The 15,732-nt window shown below is 40.3% G+C and overlaps 1 protein-coding gene across 1 annotated transcript; it reads right to left on the bottom strand.

Annotated features, from left to right (window-relative positions):
• Positions 1 to 1,671: 1,671 nt before the first annotated feature.
• On the bottom strand, positions 1,672 to 15,522 carry insig2 (insulin induced gene 2). The gene is made up of 7 exons (XM_082508569.1): positions 15,359 to 15,522; positions 12,523 to 12,731; positions 11,885 to 12,057; positions 8,003 to 8,127; positions 7,613 to 7,779; positions 5,698 to 5,797; positions 1,672 to 3,267 (listed from the first exon to the last, which is right to left on the bottom strand). Exons 2-7 carry the CDS (start codon positions 12,639 to 12,641, stop codon positions 3,226 to 3,228), a joined length of 726 nt encoding a protein of 241 aa, XP_082364695.1. The 5' UTR covers positions 12,642 to 12,731; positions 15,359 to 15,522; the 3' UTR covers positions 1,672 to 3,225.
• Between the last annotated feature and the right edge of the window lie 210 nt (positions 15,523 to 15,732).

Here is a 15,732-nt window from a genome sequence, read left to right as displayed (position 1 = left end):
TCAGCAACATTAAATTTAAAAACTGTACTTTTGAGTTAAAATATATATTTATAATTTTAATAAATGACAAATTAAAAAGCATGAACATTTTTTGTATTGAAAAAATATCAAACCGTGACACCAAAGTATCGAACCGAACCGTGAATTTTGTGTATCGTTGCAGCCCTAATGAACATGTTTGGAGTTTTTACAAGACACAGAATAAGCCTGTTTGCACGGTTCTGAAAAGAACAGGTCAAAGTTTGCATATTTTACCTTGCAAAGGTCACGGTTTACACTGCATACAACACAGTCCAAGTGCGCCTTTGCAGCAAGCACAGAAGGAAGTACAAATGTTATTTCACAATAAAAGCGATTAAAGTACTGTTGGCCTTCTTAACTTGTTTTGAGTCGCTTTTTTCAAACATGACAAAACTATACGTGGGGATCTCTGTAATATCTCAGTCCATTTGTTTTCTATTTACTTATAGTACAGTAAAAATTCATTTCTATCCCTACAGATACGCTCTAAACAAATGGACTCGTTTGGGCTAATATCTGGAGTTTGAGGTGATTATGTCTACAGTTTTGTGTTCCCAAACAGTAAAAGGTTAATTTCTATTTCTTCCAGATTTTAAGGTGCAATATCAATACAGTCTACATTTCTCAATTGCAATCAGCTCATCTGCAGTTACTACTTAAGGTGGAGATCCGTCTTTGGTCTCTGCTGGATTGTGGAAGTCACCACAGTAAACAAGACTGGTTTGGGTGTTTGCACAGGTTGTCCTTTTTGGGGGAGGGAGGGTTTCACCAGTAGTTTGGTCTTCTGTTTCCCTCTGTCTCCTTTCTAGCCCACATTTCCTATTATCCCCTGTGTCAGGTATTAATGTTTACTCCGTCTTGTATTACTTGATTAGTTTCTCCTGTTATTTTGCCTCAGCTGTGGCGTTTCCTTAGTCCCCCATCTGAAGCCTTAGTTTGTGTGTACGTTATGTTTCTCACATTTCTGTGTTTCCGTTTGGATTTTCAGACATCGTCTTCTGCCTTTTGCTATATTGATCATGTCATTTACTTTGTCACTTGTGGACACTTTTCTCCCTTCACATTAATTTCCACTGACTGTAATAAAATTGTGCTAAATTTCAGCCCTTTTCATGTACATGTTAGACTATTTTTATTGCTTGTGATTGCATTTACCAATATTACTTGCTATATCAGTATAAAAGGAAGTTTCATAGTGTTTAGAAAATTTACTTTATTTTTCACGTGGAAACTCCCCGTGACCATTAATTTCACCATTTTTGAATATTAGACTGATGGAAAGACTGAACAAGGAAAAACAGCAGAAAAACAATGCCCCATAAATACTTCTTGAACTATGCAAGTATAATATACAATGTATATTTTACATGGAGCCAAAAAGCAGTCAGATGGGCCAAAACCAACTTCAAATGTTCAGTTTTTCCTTCACTTATGACTTTGAATCCAGTTAAACTTCCTGGGAATTCAAAGTGCTCAAATGTTTGTAAATACAAGATGTCATTAAACATCAACAACCAAACAAATACATTGATCTTAGAAAACACTGGATACATTTGGCCTTATTACACTTAAAAGCATTTATCACTGTCATTAAACTGTTCCTCAAATGATACACAGGCTGTTATCCTGCATGTGTCCGCTGAACAAACACAGCCAAGACTTTTAAAACTGCTAAACACCTGGTTTTCACTGTGGGTCAGTAAACCACAATATACATAACAAATCATCATCAGCCTTAAGACTCAACCATACAGTGTTGTAGATCAACGAGCATGAACAGCATTTCACAGACGGATTTTGATGAGTTGATTAATAAGAAATAAGGGGAGGGGACTCTAATTACTAATAACCAGTTTGTGTTGTTGTAAACATGTAAAAACACATTAAAGTGGAAATGAAACACTAAAGGCTAATCATCACTGTGGAGCCAAGCTCTCAAAAACTGTCAGATTTAACGATGTGTGAAGCTGGATTTAAGAAATCAGTGTGATGCTGTTGGATGCTGGATTCCCAATTGAGCTTCACTAAGAAATGTTTGTGGTGCAGTTGCAGAAAACTGAGTGTGGCTGGGGAAGAATGGACTTTATTACAGTGAAAGGAACTCTTTTGTTGCATGCCAACCAAACTGGAACCAGTTTGTATGTGTGGTGACCTAAACAGGTTCTGTTCATTTCATCCTTCAATGAAATGATGAGTTGCACAAACAGGTTTGTGACTGCTTATTTTACAAAAGTCACTCTTCACAATGAAAAAAAACAAAACAAAAAAAAAACAGATTTTGGTAGAAGCAGAAAATCTCCTTACAGCAAAACCAGTTTGACCAGAGAGAATTTATTTGATTCAGTGTGAAGTTCCATCACCGTTACTCCATATGTGCTGTCATGCATTAGGTGGACAACACCATTCAAAGTGAGCTGGGAACTAAAAGGCAGCAGGAAGACTTTTGGCCAAGTCTTCCTCCCTGAAATAAAAAACAGTAACTAGTTTTAAACTAATTAACACCATAGTCTTCATTTATAGATGGAATTTCTATTTCTAAATGTGTTGCTCACTTCTAACCCTAAACCCAAAGACATCAGTGTTTTTTGACCTGATGATACTGTACATATTAATGCACAAAATAATGGGCTCTTACATGTACCCACTACAGGGGAACACTGGACATCCTGTTTCCTTAGCACCAGCACCTGTCAACATCTCTTCATGAAGAAGATCTAAAAGTAGATTATGAGTAATTACATTAAAAAAAAGAAGTCCAGTACATAGATGCATCCTGGATATGTTCACTAGGCTGTGTGTTCCCCACCAATATACGACAGATGAGGAAGAATCATGAGACGAGGGCAGATAAATAAACAGATCCCACAGATTCTGTTTGGCACAATCGAGCCAAGGGAGCAAACATCTAAGCTGATCTGAATGTTGGCTGCTTATCTGCTAATCCATGTCTATTACAGATAAACCGCAATAAAGGAAAGGAAGGAGAGAAACTTCACTCTCATTATTCACGTCAGTTCATGGATATCATGTGGTAGCAGAAGGCCTGACAGAGCCAGTCAAAAATGCAGCGCAGCAGCCGATCGAGATTTCGGGGATCGATTTAAACGGCCTGACTGGCTCATCAGCCAGCTGTAGTCCGTGCTGATAACCTGCACCTGGCTTCAGGTCATTCTGAGCAGAGGTCTGATGCAGCAGAGACATCCCTCAGTCCTGATGGCTCTTGTCCTGAATGAATTTGTATTCATACTGGAAACAAGGGGAGAAGGAGAGCTGTTAGACACAAAACACCACTTAAAGCCCATCTACTTTAATATACCAATATGGACATGATGTATCATTGTAACTCGGCTGGGTGACTTCTTTAATCAGTCGATATACAATGCTGTGAAAAAGCATTTGCAACCTTTTTTTTTTTAAGTACATTTAGTACTTTATCATGTTTCATCAAACGAATTTAATATCAGACAAACCCGAGTAAATACAACGTGCACTTTATAATTTTGAGGGATGAAGCTATTCTGGACCTATGTGAAAAGAAAACTGAAGAGCCTGAGAACTCATCCAGGAGGTCCCAAAAGAACCCAGAACAACTTCTAAAGAACTGCAGGCCTCAGTTAAGTTCAGTGTTCATGATTCAACACTAAGAAAGAGACGAGGCAAAAACAGCATCTGTGATTTCCAACACGAAAAGCACTGCTGACCTAAGAGGCTGCGTGCCTAGGGGTTTCATTTTATCAACCTGTGGTCATGAAAGCGATCACAACACTTAAACTGGATGAACTTGGATGAGTGAGCGAACAACATCATGTAAATCAGATGTTTTTGGTCTGTCCATCCACAGCCACTGTCTTTTTTTGATGTTCGAATACCTCAAAAACTATTACAGACAAAAACTTGCCATCAAAATGAATCAGGATCTATAACTTGGGACACATTAAGGTAATTAAGTGCCTGAGTGCTGAGTCGTCAAAATATGAACAGAAAGGTGACGCACTTCTTCATATTCTCTTGAGAGAAGTTCTATTGTCATTCAGCTTTCCTGCTGGATTGAGCAAATATGATAAATTGTACTATTTTTTTATTTTTTTTTAAATGTAGCTCAGTTTGGTAATTGTGGAGTTTATAAATGACACTCAGTCTCCAGTTTAATCTAATTTACACTGAACAAAAATATAAATGCAACACTTTTGTTTTTGCTCCCACTTTTCATGAGCTGAACTCAAACATCTGAAACATACACAAAAGACTCAAATACTGTTCTCATATCTTTATAAATCTGTGTTAGTGAGCACTTTTCCTTTACCAAGATAATCCATTCCCCCTCACAGGTGTGGCATATCATGGTGCTGATTAGACAGCATGAATAATGTACAGGTGTGCCTTAGACTGCCCACAATAAAAGGCCTCTCTGAAATATGCAGTTTGATCAAACAGCACAAAGCTACAGATGTCGCAGCTTTTGAGGGAGCGTGCAATGGGCATGCTGACTGCAGGAATGTCTACCAGAGCTGTTGCCCATGAAATGAATGTTCATTTCTCTGCCATAAGCCGTCTCCAAAGGTGTTTCAGAGAATTTGGCTGTACAGCCAACCGGACTCACAACCGCAGACCACGTGTAACCACACCAGCCCAGGACCTCCACATCCAGCATGTTCACCTCCAGGATCGCCTGAGACCAGCTGCAGCAACAATCTGTTTCCATAACCAAAGAATTTCTGCACAAACTGTCAGAAACCATCTCAGGGAGGCTCATCTGCATGCTCGTCGTCCTCATCGGGGTCTGGACCTGACTGCAGCTCATCGTTGTAACCGACTTGGGTGGGCAAACACTCACATTCGATGGAGTTTGGCACATTGGAGAGGTGTTCTGTTCACAGATGAGTCCCGGTTTTCACTGTTTAGGGCAGATGGCAGACAGCGTGTGTGGCATCGTGTGGGTGAGCGGTTTGCTGATGTCAACGTTGTGGATCGAGTGGACCATGGTGGCGGTGGGGTTCTGGTATGGGCAGGTGTATCTCATGGACAACGAACACAGGTGCATTTTATTGATGGCATTTCGAATGCACAGAGGTACCGTGACGAGATCCTGAGGCCCATTGTTGTGCCATTCATCCACGACCATCACCTCGCGTTGCAGCATGATAATGCACGGCCCCATATTGCAAGGATCTGTACACAATTCCTGGAAGCTGAAAACATCCCAGTTCTTGCATGGCCAGCATACTCACCGGACACATTTCAGAGTGGCATTTTATTGTGGGCAGTCTAAGTCTACGTTCACACTGCAGGCGAAAGCGCATCAAATCCGATTTTTTTGACCGTATGCGACCCATCTATCTGATCATGGTGTGACAGTGTGAACGGCACAAATCCGATATTTTCAAATCCGATCTGGGTCACTTTCGTATGTGGTCCTGAATCCGATACATATCTGATGTTTCAGAAAGCGACTGCTGTTTGATGGTCATGTCGCATTAAATCCGTCTTTTACGTCACTGACACAAGACGCTTTGAGGGTTCACAATAGAGCGCGTTTGCTGTCACATTTTATTTGTAGTGTGAACGAGCAGTTGCAAATCAGAGCAGAAAATGTTCTAAAAATTTTGATGAATTGAGAAGCAGTGACTGCTTAGCCTTAATGTAACTGATGTAAATGTAAACTAATTTGTTTCTTACCAAAGCTAGTTGCCGTCCAATGTTTCCGATAGTTATTACTCCTGCAAAGAAGATGCAGGGTAACCACGAGCGAATGTAAAGGAAATCAGGCGACGTGTACCTGGGCAGAGAAAAGGCAAACATCAGAAACTCACTTTAAACTATACACAGCAGAATTAACTGACTGTTTGAATTAACCAAGGTTGCTTTGTCATCATCATCATCATCGTTAATAATGTCCAGTCTCTGGACAAGATCTCTAGTCATTTAGAAAGTGTTATACACTACTGTGCATTACTCTTGAGCCACCTGTTATTTCTTTATATGTTGAGAGGAAAATGGGAGATAGATCTTTGCAGAAACTCTTCTTCAGATGGTGGCTGCCTTTAATTCTGTTCTCTGCTGAGATTAAAACTGGTTCTCAATTCACACCTATAAAGTGCAAACTGTGTTCAGGTCAGAAACAACTTATGCTGCTAACACAACTTTGGCTCTTTGTAAATATCTGCACAAAGAGCATGCTAACGCTAAGCTAGCCAAGAACCAGTGAGACCAGAGCCAGTCAGGCTGCGGCCTCCATTTCTACCTGTTTAAGTAGAATCAATCGTTATTAAGTTTTCTGAGCTTGTTGTCATCTTTGCTTCATGCTGTTGGCTTTGTGTTCATACCTAAATGCTAAGAGAAAGATCATGTGTGTCCTCAATATGATAGGGATTTGTGTTGATGTGTGGGACTGCGGTCTGCGGGTTTATAATATTAAATGATATCTATGAGACAATACGTTTCAGGTCATTTTACAGAGAAACGTAATGTGTACAAGTAGTAACAAATTACTTTCTCCTGGGAGTAAGTAAGGCACTGCGTTAAATTTAAGAAAAGTGTTCTGTGTAATGTGTGTAATACATTATTACTTTGAGCAATGACGCCAACAATGACCACAACAAAGAGTGGAAGTACCTCTAACATGCACAAATAGTTAACCACACAATAGGCAATTAAATTTGGAATTTATCCAGTAGAACAAAGAGTAGATGGACAAATTGAAGGGCAAGACACATTTCCTCACAATCTGTGTCAAGTTGTTGCTAGATTTTTTTCATATTTCTTAATGATATAACTTTCAGTACTGTTCACCTGCTATAGATAGCTTTTAGGCATGCCATTTCTTTGGTTCTGTGCCAAGTTGTCTGTTACACGTCAACACCACACTGGTACGATCTCTAGGTGCCTTTTTATGCTTGAATGACTTAAAGGTCAGTGTTATGGATTAACAACAAAACAAGAAATCTTTCTCAGATGGTCAGGTTCATGGACCGGCCTGAAAACACCTCTGAAACATATTCAGAACGCTTGAGAAATATCGCTCAAGACCACTTTAAAAGTTACAAGAAAGTCTGTCTCCTTATGGCATATAAAGTGCTAATGGGTGGCTCAAGAATTTTGCACAGTAATACTAGCATTCTGCCCATACTCTAACATTAGTCATTGTGCTGGAGGATATAGCTGTGTGCTGTAAAGGCAGCGTGGCCCTGCTAATATCGTGCCTCATATTAAGTGCGTCAGTTTTCTTTTGCTGGAAGAGATCACTGTGGACCAGTCAATATTCAACTGTTGGAGCTAGAGGAGGGTAACTTACTACATGCTGATATAACTTCTTATTATCAAATACTAAATTATAAACAGGGATTACAGTGTGCTACATTACTCGATTCAATAAGCACAATACAGAAGCCCACCAGACAGAGTTCGCCATAAGTCTGTACTGGCACACCAGTGCAACTACTTACAAAGTTCACTTGGAGTTCACATTATTGCATTCAGCAGTTTATTTAATGATAAAGTCTGAGTTACCAAATTCATTTGTCATTGTAATGATTTTCTCTCAAATCAGCCTCCACATTGTCTTAATATGCAAACTAGTGTTTGAGTAACTTACTGGAAAACTCCGTTGTAAACCAGGAGCTGGGTGGCCAGCGTACCCAAAAAGGCAATGCAGATTCCCAGACCGAAGCCGCTGCGGGAGCGATCGAATGTCCACCACAGGCCAATGGAAAGAGCTGCCAGAGTCAGAGACAGCTGAACATTGTTGGCAAAATCCACTTTCTGATGCAGGCAGAGGTCAAGGACCAGGCTGAATGCTCTACGATGCACTTACACAATGTACAGCTCCATCATCTACCCAGTAAGTCATTAAACACAAACTTCCTTGAATTAAAAGTTACACTCTGTGCTTTACTTACATCTTGAATGCGTGATTTAAAGTCCACTCTGGTGGTGTACAGAGGAAAATTATTAAACAGAGAAAATACCAACGTTCTAAGGATACAGCACTGGCGTGGTTGATACCCACAAACACAGCCACGCAGCGCATCACGCTAGACCATTCCCGCTTGAACTTGTGTGGTTCACCCAGACGGCTGTCGATGCAGGGGTACAACAGCCCAATCATTGCTGCGAGGGGGGAAAAAAGGAAAAAGAATACTGTGAGGAAAGATAAGGGAAATTATGCATCTGTATAGCACCAATTCAAAACAACAGTAGCCTCGATTTAATATTATCGTAAGACCCTATAATATTTGAGAAAATCCCAACAATCAGATGACCCACTATGGGCACGCTCTTGGCAACAGTAGGAAGGAAAACGTCCCTTTCAACAGGAAGAAACTTGTAGCAAAACGAGGTTCAGCGAGGGGCCTGAAAACAACGTAACAATAATAAACAATAAAGAGCCAAAACCACCAGAGACTCATGGAGAGGAATTTGCTTTAAAAGTGTTGCAAATGAGAACAATATGATCCACAAGCATAAACTGTGCAGTGATTTGTGTGCAGGTCACAGTGGTTCGTGTTTGTATGTACACTACCAGTCAAAAGTCTGGACACACCTTCTCAGTTAATGATTTTTCTTTATTTTCATGACTATTTACATGTTGGGGGATTGAATAAATCCCCACCAGTGTCACCAGAAAAGCCTCCGACCATCATGCCTCCTCCTCTATGCTTCATACATGTAGTCGTGGTTTCTTAGCAGCTATTTGACCAAAAGAGCCTGATCCACACAGTCTTCTCTGAACATGTAGAGATGTGTCTGCTACTGGAGCTCTGTGTGGCATCTATTTGTGCTCTAATCTGAGCTGCTGTTAACTGGAGATTTCTGAGGCTGGTGACTGGGATGTATTTATCCTCAGCAGCAGAGGTGACTCTTGGTCTTCCTTTCGTGGGGCAACAACAACAAAACCCAGTTTGTTCCCATTTCTGTCATTTAATCTGGTAAAAATGCCAACGATAATGGTTCGATAAGTACAACAGCATGCAAAAATAAGTTCATTTCTGAGCGAGCAAGGAAACTCAACCTAGAATTTTTAAAAACAAAACAAAAAGATTATTTTCATTGCAGCACGCATCTACGAAACCACTAACCTAGCTACTACAGCAGCGAAACTATTTCTGCACTTTCAACAGAATGCAGAAGCCGTCCCCTGGGATACAAAGTACTGTGTATTTCAACAACAGGTGGAAATGACAGGCTCCTGTGGGCGACGCTGTGTGTCTGGGGATTAAGACAGCCTCGGGCTGTTGTGCTCTGTGCTGAGCCACTCGGGAGCAGCAGGCATTGCTCTACATTTCCATCGGCAGCATCACACCCAGAAGACAGCATTTCAATAAACCAAAAGCCTGGCGGGTATGTTGTAACCTTCAATGTAATGATGTGTGTGCGTGCACAGTTATCGTCATGTTAAAAGTGCCCTGAGGCAACCGTTGTTGTGATTTGTTTCTGTATAAATAAAACTGAATTGTATAGTGTGCATAATTTTTCTAAAAATGCCACGTAGCACTAACAAGTATGCTTTTATATAAATGGTAAATGGACTGATGCTCAAAGCGCTCTTTACAACATGCCACATTCACCCAATCACACCCATTCTCACAAGCACTTTCTCTGTACTTAGTGCTTTCTAACTACAGTCACACACATTCACACTCCGATGGATGCATCAGAGAGCAACTCGGAGTTATTATCTTGCAGCCACCCCTATAAAAATCACAAATTTATTGTGAAAATGATTATTTGTTTGACTCAGCAGTGTTGAAGCAGGAGCATTACTGTCCTATTGAAATGTTTCCCAAACTGCTGCTCAGTCATGAACACTGACACATGTTAGTGGGAGCAGCTGTGTCTGCAGGGTGAAGTCAGCTACAGGAAGCCAGTTTGTATCAATACGGGTGCAAATTAAGATCAATATACATTTTTAGTATTGATTAATATCTGAATATGGATTTGCATTTATTTTTTGACAACCCCAATTCAAAGTCAAGTACACTGCATTTCATCATACTAACAGTTAGTGCATGTGTCTGAAAGGTTTTTTGATTGGCCAGAACCAGTGACTCAGGGACCTTCTGTCTTTAGATCAATAAATACATTTCGATGTCATATTAGTTTGATAACCTTCACTATCAAAGAGACACTTTAAAATCTCTGTGCAGATGCAAAACATTGGGGCCCTATAACAAAAGTGACACAGCATCAATTAGGCTGTCAACATTACTAGCGGGTGTAAATATCTAACATTTTACCACCTGTGAGTATTTATCAGCATGTATCTCTGAAACAGAATGGCTACAAAGCTTGGCATGCAACTCTGAGTCCTATTTGTGTTTGTACAAATCAATGAAATAATAATAAATAAAAAAAAAACACACACATAAACTTAATTAAAAATAGTAAAAATAAAAAATGTGCGTATACCTAGTATTCGCACATATGTATAGATTTGAGACTCTCAGACCTTCATGAGTTAACATATTTTCAGTTTTTGCTGAATTCTACCTTTAAATTTATGTGGAACACCGTTTTAACATTCAGAAAATGCATAAACTGTGTGTCTTAATTGTATAATAAACTGAATACCATCATGCACCTGGTGAGTGCTCACAAAATATTCTGCTTATTACTGTGTAACTTGCTCATTTTAAGTGTGCTGCTTGGTGTCGTTTTCAGCTAACAACATGGAGATTTTAGCTCAGTACCATCGCAGAACCTTCTAGAGGACAGCTCTTGCTAGCATTGTAGAAGATGAGCAAGCATAAACAGAGCATAGACAAGTGCCACTTTGGACCACGGTGTGTCTGTGAGCTGTACAGAGTGTGTATTTCCCAAGGAGAAAAAAAGTGTATGATAAGTGCACTCTGACATGTAGAAAGATGTAAGAAAGACGGGACAGGAGAGGTAAGGCCTGCTCAGTGGTGTCTGATAAACTGGAAATCATGGTAGATGTAGTGCAGGCTAAACAGGTTACCTTAAAGTATTGTTGTGAAATGTACAGGGATGCACTATGTTGGACTGTTGCAGGCACGGCTGATGTGGTAACGGGCAATGTTAGGCTATATCAAGGACAGCAGACATAAATTTAAGGCCAGGACTGGTACTCGTGCCTAAGTACCTAAGCTGATCTGTCTGCTTAGAGCTTCTACAATTCAGTTAAATCTGCAAAAAAAAAAAAAAAAAAGGTAAGTCTCAGAGCAACAGCAGTGCCTCTTTCCCTCTTGATTACCATAAAACATTAAGGATGTTCTTTGTTTCTTACTCTGCATTTTAGCTTAAATTTTGTTAAATAAATAATGACACAATAAGTCATTTGTTGTTGTTTATCTGAGCTTAGATTTGCCTTCTCTCTCTTTGTTTTCCTCGAGCGTTATGGAAGTAAACAAAAGGACCCAAGACAAAGTGGTGTCCACAAGACCATACATTATTACAAAGTTCAAACTGGTTGATGAACACAGCTCCTGAAGTGTTTCCCAGTCATAATGAAAAACTGATAGCACTGTGCACAAAAGCAGAAGTTTATTGCTAAGGACTCGAAGCTTTCGTCGAAGCGGCTATCCTAGAGCGCAAGCTAGCCTAGGTAAATACCACTTCAGTTGCAAGTATCACTTCTAGCTACACCCTACATCACAGAGTTGGAGAACATCGAGAATTACTTACAGCAATGATAAACAAAGACGTTAAAATCATTCTCAACTCCAGAGTGAGCAACTGGAGATGGGCAAAGAGACACAGGCAGCACCGGGGCAGGAGGTTCACAACCTCTTGTCTAGCTACATTTTGTGGTTTCCATCTGAACTTTTTCTTTTGCTTTTTATCTCGCCTGCCACTTAAAATACATTTTTTTTGAACCTCATTTTGAAAAGGGAAACGTTTCACACACCTGCAGCTGTCCCACAGCAGAGCGGCACCCACCAGGCCGAAGAGAAGATACTGGTTATGACATCAGGGGGAAACAGGGTGATGTTCCTCTGTACCTGAAGTAAGTTAAGCACCAGGGCCAGGAAGACGCCCACAGAGAACAACATGGCCCCTCGGATCAACAGGTTGGTCGTCCTGCAGAGCAAAATAAAAGGCGTCAGGATGCTGGTCTGGATTGGTATTTAGGTGCTATTGTGTTTTCTAGTCTTCTTGACCACTCAAAGATCTTTTTTCTCTGTACTTTAAGCACTTCATTCACACACTCACACTCTCTTGGACCAGAATTGTACCAGTGATGAATTGGGCTTCACCTTGCTCACGAATACTTTTAAAAGTATACTGAAGGAGCTGGGACAGACCATTAGTGGACAACTTGGCTACCTTGTTACCCAGGTCACACCCAGATTACCTGCATACAGTGTTGAGTTTTAGCAGGATAACTTAGCCTCAGATTACAGTTTCTGTGCTACAATGTTCAATGAATAAAAGACTAATGAAAGATTTACCTTACTATGTAACATACAGCAAAGACAGTAAAAATAGCACTATGGGAGTTTGTTGTTCTTCTTATGGTGACCTTCTGTAGCACACAGAGCTAACCTGTTGGTGATAGCTGAGATGTATGGTCCACGAGAATGCTGCATCTCTCCAGACCTCGACCACTGCTGCTGGTCGTCGGTCACTGTTCTTCCGCTCATCGTCGTCAAGGTTAGAGACATTCGTAAGACTAATTCAGGAAATTACAGATGGTGTCTGACATCTTTAAACATTAGTGTGGTCAATGTCCTCCACTGACATCCCAAACCACGCTGAAAAACAAGAACAGGCAAAACAAAAAAATAATAATTAGGCTGATTTCTGTTTCAATCAGAACATCATAAAAAGGTAGGTTAGCTGGGTGCTACATGTAATGGGTGACCTAATGGTTTTACATAGTAAGTTTTAGAACATTTTTTTAAACCTAAAGGATTTATGGTGTAAGATATTATATACACAGCTTCTAACGTTAAAACTTTCTGTATCTTTCAGAACTAAAAGTCAGAGTGTATGTTCAGAAAAGTCTACATACTCCATGTTTGTTTGTAATTACAACACAAGCCACCCAACTATACTCCATGATCAGCAATTCCTGTAATCTGTGCTCATTCATGTAGTCTTGTACCATCAGTAACCATGCATAGAGGTGACTGTAAAACCATGACCTGTATATAGATAGAATGAGTGGTTGACTGCATGTATACAACCTGTGCAACTTGAATTCATGTATCTAAAACTAATACACTATTATGTAACCACCATCCATGTATGCATGTGGATATTTGGTTACTGGCTGTTAAACTGTGTCGAGCATGCTCATTTCTCCTCTGAGGCAAAGAGCCGAGGTGATTATTAGAACAGTGATGACTTTAGGTCTTTGCTTCACTATCAGCAGGAACAGCAAGATGTTACTGGTGGGTTTTACTGGTGGAGAGCTGGTGACCACAGAAAAGGGATCATATTACATTTGGATACAATTCAGGAACAGTTTAAAAAAATAAAAATAAAAAAGGAGGGGGAGGGGCTTCCAAAGGATGCACTCTCTGAGAGCGACTCCTGCACAAGAATCCAAACCACTATTTGTGAAACCCTCTGACGAGGGAAATGACTCCAGAAACACCAAAACCACGTTCCCCAAGTCTGGTACAAAGCCACAGACCGAACAGCAGCTATACCATCGCCATGATTTCCTCCATTGTTGTGTCGCATTTGTTTCTCAGATAGAAATGATGCCACGGGACTTTAAGCCGCGTTGCTATAACGACTTCACACACATTTAGTTGGCAATCAGTTGTAATGGAAAATGACTGAAACCGAGCAGAGTCGAGTCATGCCGAGTGGGTACCAGTGGAAAAGAGACAAATGAGTCTGCATCCACCTAAAGCATCAAAATCAAGTCTCACATAGGGAGACTGACAGATGCAGCACCTGCAAACATAGATACTTCACTTTTTTTTAAACTTAACTTGCTTCATGGCTTTCAAGCTGTCCTGAAAGGCTAGGTCAATTTTACTAGCATTACCATTCAAGCACTTTATTATGGTTGTTAATACTAGCACTGCACAAAATGCAAGCACAAAGGAGTGCCAGTACACTTGTGAGGAAAAGTAACTGATTTAATTAATTGAACTGAATTAAAGATTAATTCTTGCTCTTGCTTTTTTAAATGCTCCAAAGTAGCAGCTGCTGTCGTATTCAACTACAGATAGATTGTTGTGGGTTGGCTCTATAGTAGCCTGTATGTACAACTACAATCAGAATCCATTATTATATAGACCTATAGTACTAATGGCATCAAGTCTTGGGGATCGTCAAGATGTTTTCTGGCAAAACTGAGATGAGCCTGTTCCTGTGCTCAGCAAGGATTTTCCTCTTGGAACTGCCATGCAGGCCATTTTGCCCAGTCTCTTTATGGTGGAGTCATGAACACTGACCTTAAGTGAGGCAAGTGAAGCCTACAGTTCTTTGAATCTTGTTCTGGGGTCTTTTGGATGAGTCGTCATTACCACTCTGGGGGTAACTTAATGGCTCTCACTGTGGTTCGTGGAAGTCCCACAGCTTTATGACTGTCTTTGTAATATTTTGGCTGAGGGCTCTCAATCACTTTTACCGATTTTCCAAAGAGGTGATCCACCACAGCTAATTTACATTATAACGGGGAGGAGGCAATAACTTTTTCACACAGGGCCATTTAGGTTTGGCCTTTTTCCCCCTAAATAATAAACACATTCACTTAAAAACTGCTTTTTGTGTTTACTTGTGTTATCTTTGTCTAATATTTAAATTTGTTTGATTACCTGAAATATTTAAGTGTGACAAAACATACAAAAAAAACTAAACAAACACAGGAAATCAGGAAGGGGACAAATACTTTTACATATCACTGTAGCAGATGTATCAGCAGCTATATTAACCAATGCTGAATATAATGCTGTGATGCTGCTACGTTTTTCAATCTACAGACAGTTTGAGCAGATGAATGGTGAGCTTGCGCTGGATAATTAACTGTACTGATTTGACTACTGAAACCTTTAGCGTCTTTTATGCAAGGCTGAATCGGGGGAGCCAGTAGATCACGTGTGCCCCTCATTCACTCATACCACGTATCTTTAAAGCTTTATTTTTAGCAGGCGCCAGGGCTGCCGCAGCATTTTGCCCTCGTTAGACCGATTAACACAGCCCCCATTTACCGGTCCTTTACTACCTGGTGGCGACCAAAACATGTCAAAGAAACAACTAAACACCCAATTAAATAGTAACAGTAGAAAACACGCAGCTGCCGAGGTAACGTAGGTTAGCTTAACGTGAAGTTCGTTGTGTGTACGTAAGCACTGAATAGTTAGCTAAAACGAACGTGTCGTGTACGTGATAGCACACTGGCTAAGGTCCAAGCTCTTACCTTATGCCGACAAACACCTTGTTCTTACACATTTATTCATTTCAATGGCTTTTGCTCGTCGTGTAACACTGAACTGAAACAGACGAAAAGCTAGAGTTTTCTCTCCCTATTGTGACTACTTCCGGCTGAACGGCTAGCCGTTGGCGTTTAAAGGCATGACGTAACCGCGTCGCAAAAAATGACGCGTCATGTGATTGGATGTGTGCGGAACGTTAACCCAATCGCTCTGGACTATAAAAGAATGCCAGCGATGTTGTAATTGTGCAGAAGCAGAGACAGATGAGAGACAGGATCTATTGGATAATTCTTCTGTAGAAATAGTTTCAACTGTTGATTGTTTTTATATATAGTTTTTAATTCACAGTCGCTTCATG

Source organism: Aulonocara stuartgranti (assembly GCF_965226115.1).
Source record: "Aulonocara stuartgranti genome assembly, chromosome: 16".
Classification (NCBI taxonomy): Eukaryota; Metazoa; Chordata; class Actinopteri; order Cichliformes; family Cichlidae; genus Aulonocara; species Aulonocara stuartgranti.
This window is presented reverse-complemented; position numbering and strand designations above follow the sequence as displayed.

What these genes read in the sequence shown, in the direction of transcription:
- insig2 (XM_082508569.1), bottom strand. Translation starts at nt 12,641, where the DNA reads ATGTCTCTAACCTTGACGACGATGAGCGGAAGAACAGTGACCGACGAC. An exon ending in GTATCAACCACGCCAGTGCT is followed by an intron (nt 7,780 to 8,002) that starts GTATCCTTAGAA and finishes TGCCTGCATCAG; the next exon opens with AAAGTGGATTTTGCCAACAA. An exon ending in TTGGACGGCAACTAGCTTTG is followed by an intron (nt 3,268 to 5,697) that starts GTAAGAAACAAA and finishes CCTTGTTTCCAG; the next exon opens with TATGAATACAAATTCATTCA.